This window comes from Uloborus diversus, chromosome 9 (genome assembly GCF_026930045.1).
Source record: "Uloborus diversus isolate 005 chromosome 9, Udiv.v.3.1, whole genome shotgun sequence".
In the NCBI taxonomy this organism is placed as follows: domain Eukaryota; kingdom Metazoa; phylum Arthropoda; class Arachnida; order Araneae; family Uloboridae; genus Uloborus; species Uloborus diversus.
The window spans coordinates 40788707-40798777 of record NC_072739.1 but is presented as its reverse complement, the minus strand read 5'-3'; the positions used below and the strand labels follow the sequence as shown (position 1 = coordinate 40798777).

Genomic DNA, 10071 nt, shown 5'->3' with positions numbered 1-10071 from the left:
ACATTAAAAATAAGAAAAATCCAAGTCAGATAGCAGATGAAAGAGATAATTTTTTTTCCTTTTAGAGATAGGGTCATAAAAAACAAAAAAGCGTAATGGATGATGTTAGCCTTCCAGCATTAATACCAATGTTGGGTTTTGGACATCCTATAGAGTCTTAAAGTATGCTGAAACTAAAGGGGACTAATCTAATCAATTTATACTAACTACGATATTTATATTGCATAATAAAAAAAGCAATAAATTTTGATCAATATATTTTTTAAAACTCCATTACATAAAAACTTCCCTTTAAAAAGTCGGTAGTGTTACGAGAAGAAAAAACAGTTTAAATTTTTTTTAATGGTCAATAAGTTTTACATTACGTTTTAACAAAAATTCTTTTTCAAATCAGATTAATGAACAATAAATTGATGTTTAAAGATAAGCACTTATTTTTTGAAATTTGTGTAAATTTTTTTAAATTCATATTTTTAACTACAATTACAAAAACTATAGTTAGTAGCCAGATCAACTTTTAGAAACAAATTATTGGCATTTTCCCAAAACAGATTGGTGGTATTTTAGTTTCAGATTACAAAATAGCATCATAGTCAAGAAAAAAAAATGTACACAAAGCTGTAAGAAAGTGACTTATAAATGTATTTTTTTTCCTACTGGTGAAAATTTATCATTTATTGAATTAAAATCAATTATTGCACTATACTTTGAGCACTTTCAATAGCACACATGCATAAAAATGGGAATGGTTACTATTATTGTAAAAAAATAATAATAAAAATAAACTCATTCAACAAACAAACTGAAATTTTTAATGAAGAATTTATCTTCTATGTAACTGAATTAAAATCAGTTTCAGAAATGTTCACATTGAATACATGTCAAATGTAAAATACTACTTTGATACCTTTCCAATAAAAATATAGTTTGGGACACTTTTAGACAAGAGGGTAAAAACTTTGACTTTTACCTTGCCAACTTTGATTATCACATGAAAAAATACCCTAATTCAGGTGTATAACTGACAATCACTCCTTAAGCAAGAAAAAGTTAATAAGTGTGATCAAAGGTTGAATGAATATAAATTGGATCTTCACCATTAACTGCTGAATCAATAACTGAATTTTTAAACTCTACAGATGGCCTTGATAAAGCACTCGATTGCAAGCGTTCCTTTTTAGTGGAGAAGAAACGTGGCTGCAATTTAATTTTTTGATTTGCAGGCTCTTTGCACTTTTCTGTTATTTGACCCTTACTGCCGAAAATATTGATAATTTTATCTAAATGTATGTTAACTTGATGATGTTCAGCATCAGTTAAATTTTCTGGAATGAGAGGTAAAGCATATTTCACTTTTACTCTTACATCTGAAGCAGGAATTTTATTGCTGTTAGAATAATCCTGAAAGGATTTACTTTGAGTGATTGCCATAACAAGATCAGGCTCATTTTCTTCATATACAGATGGAATTGACTCTCGCTGAATATCAAGCTGGCACACTGCATGAATATGCTTACAAATATTCATTTTCACTATGTTATCCACACAACTACAAGTGAATGAATATATGCATATTTTGCAAGCATTGCATATGATGCGACAGTCTGTACAACTTGCATTTATTTTCTCAACCCTATAAGTTGCTTTTGATTTTGAAGTGGAAGGAACTTCCCAAATTTCATTATCTTTGATAACCAAAATAATTTCCCTTGATGTTTTTACTTTCCCTGTGCCTTTGGTTTATTTCTTTTAACTTGATTTTGCAGCCTCCTTTAATTAAATTAGTAAACCTTTGAAAGGTTTTCCCCCCGTACTAATTGAAAAAACAAATCAATACACTTATCTAAGCGTTTATTTACTTTTCCATCCATGTAAATGTGCTTTAAGACTTTGTGCACAGCTTCAAGATACATATTGATATTAATACCCGATTGTAAGTGGAAGCAATACCCCCCAAAGTTCAGGCCAATTTGCATAGTGATTTTTAAAATAAAAATAAAAGCTTTTTGTGTCATCATTTTCTAAATCATTAAGAAATTTTTTCATTGTATCATGAATTTTTTTTTCATCTAAACATTCCAATAGAGTACGAGCTGTCTCGTACACTTGACTCCTTTTGGATAAATATCTTATTTTGTTCAAATTGCTCTGCCAACTCCTGTCTACATGCCAAGTGCACAAAAGCTGCTTTTCAGCTGTGTCCATTACACGGCACCAAGTATTATAATACACAGGAGTATCGTCGGCCATAAAAATCTTTGTGGATATTTTTCCTGCTTTTAAGAAGATACTGGAAAAAAATTGTTCCATTTGGTATGCATCTAGCTTGTTGGATATACAAAATGCAACAGGAAAGCCTGAATTGAACTCATCTACAACAAGCAAATTAAAACGAGCATGAAGTCACTGCCATGACTGCATTCTGATCTTTGAAAAAAAGAACAGGAGAGTCATCTCCTAAACTCTCCATTTGCTCCACAAATAATCTTACACTATGTGCATCATTTGAATGCAATCGTTCTGGGTGTGATATTTGTCTTGCATTAGCCATATTGCGCAGGTCCTGCTTTGTGGTGAGATGCACACGCTCTAGTGTGTCTCCCAACGAGCTTCTAACTTCATTTACAACCTTATCCATTGACACCCCTTCAGCAAATAAATGAACAAAGAGTGAGTAGTTTTCAAAAAGAAAAAAAAATAAAACATTTTTACAGTGCAAAGTATTCAAAACAAGTTGAAAACCTAAAAATAAATACAAAATTTACAACACAATGTTTTGCTGCAGTCGAGTTAACTAAAAATGTCTTGCATTGACCCATTCTACCCAACTTACTCCGACCAACAGAATAACAGAGCCACCTTTAGAAACAGTAAATAGATAATTTAATCTCCCCGTTTTTGAAGGATGCTGAGAAAAACCAAAATGGAGAATAACAGAAACCCCAAATCAATAACAAAAACGGATAGAAATTTTAAATCATTGAGCTTTTCCTTCTTATCTTCCGACTATGAAATCGCTACCAATCACGCGTATAAAGGCTTAGAATTGCATTTAGAATTTACTTGACAAGATTATAACTCCTACTGTATATAACTTGGAAGTTCCTAACAAATATACAATGCAGAAAACTTCGTTCTTTCAATTTGGGGCCAATATTTTTGATGTACGGTTAAGTTTTTACTACCATAATTCTGAAAAATGTTAAGTCGGTTTGTATTAATATCTCCAGCAATTAAAGCTCTACAAAAACGAGGCCAAGCTAAGAACACTTTCGATCAAGTCACCTTTTGATCGACGAAAGACTATCAAAATCAGCTCATCTGTTTAAGAACTACGATGCCACAAATAGACAAAGATAACACTTTTACAACTTATTACCTGTTCCTTTTTGCAACGGGGGGGGGGGACAAATACGCTTCTGAAATAATACCTTATAATTTATATAGGGAATAAAACCTAATTTAAATGGAATTTAAGAGTCTTTTATTCAAATATTTAAGAATTTTTAGAATAGAAAATCCGTTTAAGATCCGTCAAAAAAGTAACGAATACGGAAACAGATCTTTATTTTCCCTCGGATATCCGGAACATCACTAATACTCAATGTTATTGGAGAACATCAAAAACCACCTTAATCACAAACATTTTACCTGTTTAAATAGACAATGGGAATAGAAAAAATCTTTTAAATCACCGAGATTTTGCAATATGTCTGCGGCAATTTAATTGCATGAAAGGCTTGCACAAGGCAATTGTAGGTGAAAACTTTTTAACCTCATGTATCTTTCATTGATTTAATTAAGCTCAAAAGATGAACAAAATCACCCCTCCCCTTCCCAACTGGATCAATTAACGTCAAAATTGAATCAGTGCCTGTCTATGGGCAGGTTTATCTTCATTCCAAATTTCATTCAAATCATTGAATGTGAATCAGTGTTCAAAAATATCATATTTTCAAAAATATCGAAAATATCCAATATCGGATATATATCCGATATTTTCAATTAGCACAAACTAAAGTCTTTAAAATACTAAATGCGTCCTCAAATTACTCTTTATCTTTTATATTATAATTACAATTTGCAGAATTAAAATTAATGTTTCTGACTTTTTTTTACCTACTTTTTCATTTTGCATTTCCATCAATTTTAATGGAGTTAATTTAAAATTGGCTGTTTTACTCATTTTTCTTGTTACCTACTTTTAAGTAATATGATTCAGAAATAAATAATATGCATTTTATTATTAGTCTGTGCACAGTCATAAGATATTTTTTTTTCTGAGCAGTGTTTAATATTTAATTAGGCACTTTAATTATGAATTAAAATTGTTACATTAGTAATAATTTTATGAATATAAAATACAAATAAAAAGAAATATATTATTTTGTTGTATTAATGATGCATATAAGAAATCATAAAACTATTATACATAATTTTTTGCCTATTTTTAATAATAAATTAACAATATTGCTATGATTAATATACTTTTTATATTGAAAATACCATAGTTGAAAAAATAAATATAAAAAATATCATGATATTTTCAAAAAAAATATCGGATATATATCAAGTGATATATATCGGCGAACCCTGAATATGATACTTTGCTTTTCCACTCTGTAGAAATTTCTTAAACTATCTTATCTTGCAAAGAAAACCTAAATATTGTAAATAAAGGTTCAAACTTCCAACAGATGCAGAAATTTATGATGCTTATTATTTTTGAAAAAAAAAAAATCGTTAAAAGGATACGGCCAAGGAAAAGCAAGGGCTGGAAAAAAAATTCTTGAGAAGGTCAGGGCCCACCATGCCCCCCTGTGCTCGGCTAGTGGAGTAGAGAAACGATTATTCCCCATTTTCTAACAACCAGTTTTGAAGGAGTGGTTTACTTTTCCACCTGAGGTGTGCCCGGCTGGCAGTGGAGTGGAGATCTAGGAAGTTGGACCTAGCCCATATTTTTCTTTAGGAGGGGAAGGGTGTTGACCAATCGTGGTCGCTGAAAGTGATGTCATTCTTTTTGGAGCGCGAAAATATCCGAATCCTTTAGCGTCGCATTTTTCATTGCATTGGAATTGGAAGTTGCAACTGTTTTTTGTGAAGGGGAAATGGCAGAAACGAAGCGCGTTTCAAAAGAGCAACTCTGCATAATGCTGGATTGGATGGAAGACAATAATAAGTTATTTACTAACCAATTAACAAATGACTTCACCAATCAGGACAAAAAAAAGATGTGGACTGCATTAACCGCCACTTTGAATGCACAAGGAGGGTGCAAAAAGAGCACAGACAAGTGGATGAGGGTAAGTACCTTAATTGTTTTCTTTTCGTTAAATTAATTGAAAATATATGTAATAGAGATTCACTGAATATTCGGCAGACAAGGCCGAATGAAAATTACAATACAGTACCACAGTAAAAAATTAATTTAAACAGTTGCTTATTAATTTTATCACATTAAAAGTAATTCTCATGTAAAAAAAAAAAAACTCCAAAAGTTTAAAACTTGTTAAGAAACAACCTAATTTAAATTCACCATTGACTTCAAAGTTTAATAATCCTTGAATTTCATTTTTCAAAATGATGATACACATATTTATCAGTTACCAAAGAGATTAACACAGCAGAAAACCTATTGAATAATTTGCATTTTGCAAGGTCCTTCATCTATGATATAGCATGTTTTGACCATGATTATCAGATATCAAATCATCTCTCCCGAAAGAAATTATTGTTCTACTTATGCAGCCATATTCCAAACTTAGGACAAACGTAAACTGAATTATATTTACTATGTGCATTTACTTTTTATTTTGGATGAATTTGGTTTGTGTATAACAACTACAGCAAAATTCCTCTAATGCGGACACTAACGGGACAATATTTTTTGTCCGCAATAGAGAGGTGTCCGCAGGACAGGGGCTTAATAATGTTATTTGCATTAGAATTAAAAATTGTCTGCATAAGAGAGGTTTCACTGTATATGTAATCTACTTGAAATACACCGCTAAAATTATGAAGTTTAATAAAAAAATGTATGTATTTTTTTTTAAGTAGCCAAATAATTTATGTTTTAAATTTGGAGAAAATTCAAATATTAGTTTGAAAAAAAATTAAACAAGTATTTGGCCAAATATTCAGTTTGAATTTTACTGGAATATTCGATGTTCACTGAATCTCTACTCTGTAATAGAAATTAATCACATTATTTTTAATCACATAATAAGCTTCTATTGTTCTACATAGTCAATCATTATGTTAAAAGCTTAATAATCCTTAAATTTTATTCTTAGATTTTTAAAATGATGATACACGTACAGTGAAACCTGTGAAAAACGATAATATCTAACAAAAATCTGTCTATAACAATATTTTTTTTTGGCCCAAGCAAAATGTCAGCATGAATAATCTAACTGTCTATAACGATAACCTGTCGATTACGATATTTTATTTAGGTCCCAACAGTATCATTGTAGACATTTTACTGTATTTATCAGTTTCCAAAGAGATTAACATAGCAGAGAACCACTTGAATAATTTGCATTCTGCAAGGTTCTTGATCTATGATATAGCATGTTTTGACCATGATTATCAGTTATCAAATCATCTATCAGGAAAGAAATTATTGTTCTGTTTATGCAACCATATTCCAAACTTACAACAAACATAAACCAAATTCTTATACAGTAGAACCTCGATTAACCGAGGTTTTTATACCAAGTTTCTATTAACCGAGATTTCCAACATCCAAGGCAGTAGTGTAGCTTGGATAATCGAGGTTCTACTGTATTTACTATGTGAATTTACTTTTGATTTCGGATGAATTTGGTTTTAATATTGTAACTATACACAATCTAGATAACATTTAATAAAAAATATATTCTTTTTTCTTAAAATAGATAAATATTTTCTATTTTAAATTTGGAAAAAATTTAAACATTAGTTTCGAAAACATTCAAACAAGTAAAGTAAGCATAAACAGTGTTGATATTGTTGACGTTGTTTATACTTTCTTTACTATTCTGCGCAAAGGTATTTATCTTATTTAAACAAGTATTAGGCCAAATATTCAGTTTGAATTTTACCTGAATATTTGGTATTTAGTGAACCTCTAATCTGTAAAAAAAAATTATTTTCACATTTATTTAAATTTATTTCACATAAATAGCTTCTATTGTTCTAAGTAGCTATTGAAAGTTGATCAGACTTAACTTCTGCTGTGCAAATGTCGACCAACAAATTTTTCAAGGCGACTTTTTTGAAACAGCTTTTACCAGCCCCCCTTCAACGTTATACATCAATTTTCAATTTCAAAAACCTAAATAAAATTTCACTGAAAACTCAGAAAAAAGATTTGATTCATTGGTTTGTTGGGTGTTTTGGTGCAAGGGTTAAGAAAGAGACGCGAACGTTTCAAACAACTACCTTCTTCAGCATAATGCGGTGAAATTTCAACCAGATGCCCATGCAAAGAAACATTTCACTTGTAGTAAATTCAAGTTTATTCATTTTAGGCATGGATTGATTGGAAGTCAAGCGTGAAAAAGAAGGCCGCCGAGATCATCAAAGAAAATAATAAAACTGGCGGGGGTTCACCTTCTGGCAAGCAGCTGAGTGAGCTGGAGGCAAGATGTGCGGCCCTCTTAGGCAGAACAGCCATAACAGGAATGGAAGAAATTCCCTCCACTGCCAGTGATGAAGAAGTGAGTTTCCTTTTTTTAAAAAAATCTTTTTCAAACATAAATCAGCCGTATGATTCATCATTTTGAAAATTAGTGTTTCTCCCAGGCATTTCTAAGAGGAGCTGTGCCCTGCTCTTTCTTGCATTTCTCAATGCAACCCTCCCTCTTGACCCTTTTGCAGTTTTAACAAAATTTCATATCATCAGCAACCTTTTTTTTTTTTCTTTTCAATTTCACTTGTGATAAAAAAAAATTGTATGAAGTATGAAGTACTAAAGGGACTGAGATTGCAGAAAATCACTTGAATTAAAAGTTTATGATGATATCTTCTGCAACTCTGATTTGTATTTTGTATGCGAAATCAATTCAAGATTCTTTATATCATGTAGAGACGTACCGAATAGCATTTCGGCCAAGTACCAATCATGTTTTAAGAACCAACGACACACACATGATGAATTTTAAACTTATTGGAGTACTAGTATAGACCTCCATTACCATATAATAGATTTTAAAACAAAATTCCAGATGAAATTTAACTACACTATTTAAAAAATTTAGTTTTTCAAAAACAAAGCAAAAGTTATTTTAAACATTAACAATAAACAATGAAATAAAAGGTATGATTTATCAAGTTGTAATTAAAACAAATTGTATCAATCTAATACAGTTCTAGTCAAATTTTGTGCAATAATTTCTATTATTAAAATATTTTTATAGCATTCCCGCCCCCCCCCCCAAGTATTTTTTTACCCAAAGTCACAATCTTTTTCTTACTCCTAAAAAATGATTCAATTTTATTTCTTTTCATTGTTATAATTATGGTAAAATTTGAATCTGCAAAAACTAAGGTTTTAAAAATTTGCAATCAAGTTTTCAAGTGATTAGGTTACGATATGATTGAAAGGGTTTTTTGTTATGAGTCAATGAATATTCATCTTAAGGATCCCTTAGAATGTTCCTGACCAAAAGTAAGTTGTCCTACACTAATATGTGATACAGAAAAAGTACATACAATACAGTCAATAACAGTGGCGCAGCGAGGGGGGGGGAGGGTTTGGGGGTGAAAACACCCCCCAGAGACATTGGTTTGAACATAAATGCAAATTCTAATACATTAGTTTATGCATATGAGAGGGCTATTTTGATCAAAAAATCCCCTCCAGAAGGAGTTTTTGATCAAAAAACCACCTCTAGAAGGTATTTCTGGCTGCGCTAGTGGTCAATACATAGAAGACAGTCTTATTTTATGAATATAGCAATTTCAAATTATTGCAGTTATCATATGCTTGCACTTCTTATCAATTGTAAAATGTGTCTTGAACGATATTTAATTTTTGCAACTACTTGGTATTGACTGAGTACCAAGTGCTCGGTAAATTTGCAGAGTAGCTACCGAGTACTCAGTTACCAGGGTTATCATACATCAAATAAACGCGATAATAAATCACGAAAGAAATTAGCAATCAATTTGTGCAGAACTGCGCAGAAGCATAAACTAAATTAGCCAATGACTATATTTGCTTTTGAACTTCTGATTGTGTTATTCGTTTTTAGCTTTTACTTTTTTACATTCAATCTGGGCATTTTACATCTTTCGTGGTTACAATGCCACCCTATTCCGTGGAAAATTGGGAGTTTACTTTACTGATTAATTACAAAAGCACAATATAAATGCAAATTCCAACGTGTGACTAAAAAAATAAATAACTGAATGAGGTGTCAGAAAAAATATGCAGCTTTATAGAATACTGCTAAAAATTAGCACCAAGTTTGGAGTTACTAGATGCAAATTATGCGCATTTAATTTGGAAGTTCCTTTATATATGAATTCCATTCTTCATTCCTACAAAAATGCATTTTTTTTGTTTCAGATATCCGCAGAAACCCTAAGGAGGCCCCTTCAGGAAATTAGCTGTAGCAAGAGGCCCCTTATGGAAAACGACAGCGGCAGCAGCAGCAAAAAAAAGAGAAATGAGGTGCCCCTACAGGAAATAGTAGATTTACAAGAATGACAAGATACCAGTATGGATAAAATGGGGGAAAAAATCGACAGACTGACTGCCGCTGTCGAAAACTTAACTCGCACAATTTCCAACATGGGAAACTTAATGTATGCATCTCTCGATCGACTATATAATAAAACGCAATAAAGCACCCCCTTTTGAATGAAAATGTCTTTTTACTTGTAGTGTCTTCTGAAAAGTATTAACGAAAACAATCTTGTAAGCAACTGAAGTAAGTTTTTTTAGTTCACAATTATTTGCAGTTTATTTTTTGTTTACTAAATAAATAAATATAATTATTAATTTGTAAATACAAAATGTATTGGAACATTCACAAAAAGAAAAGAGACAATTGTTAATGAAAAAAGAAGCTGTCAATTTCA

General features: G+C 31.2%; 1 protein-coding gene across 1 annotated transcript; it reads left to right on the top strand.

Annotated features, from left to right (window-relative positions):
- The first annotated feature begins 4608 nt into the window (after positions 1-4608).
- On the top strand, positions 4609-9834 carry LOC129230015 (uncharacterized). The gene is made up of 3 exons (XM_054864401.1): positions 4609-5303; positions 7515-7703; positions 9557-9834. Exons 1-3 carry the CDS (start codon positions 5109-5111, stop codon positions 9695-9697), a joined length of 525 nt encoding a protein of 174 aa, XP_054720376.1. The 5' UTR covers positions 4609-5108; the 3' UTR covers positions 9698-9834.
- Positions 9835-10071: the final 237 nt, after the last annotated feature.

Coding starts and splice junctions, on each gene's coding strand:
- LOC129230015 (XM_054864401.1), top strand. CDS start 5,109: ATGGCAGAAACGAAGCGCGTTTCAAAAGAGCAACTCTGCATAATGCTG. Junction 5,304..7,514: donor GCACAGACAAGTGGATGAGG/GTAAGTACCTTA, acceptor TATTCATTTTAG/GCATGGATTGATTGGAAGTC. Junction 7,704..9,556: donor CCACTGCCAGTGATGAAGAA/GTGAGTTTCCTT, acceptor TTTTTGTTTCAG/ATATCCGCAGAAACCCTAAG.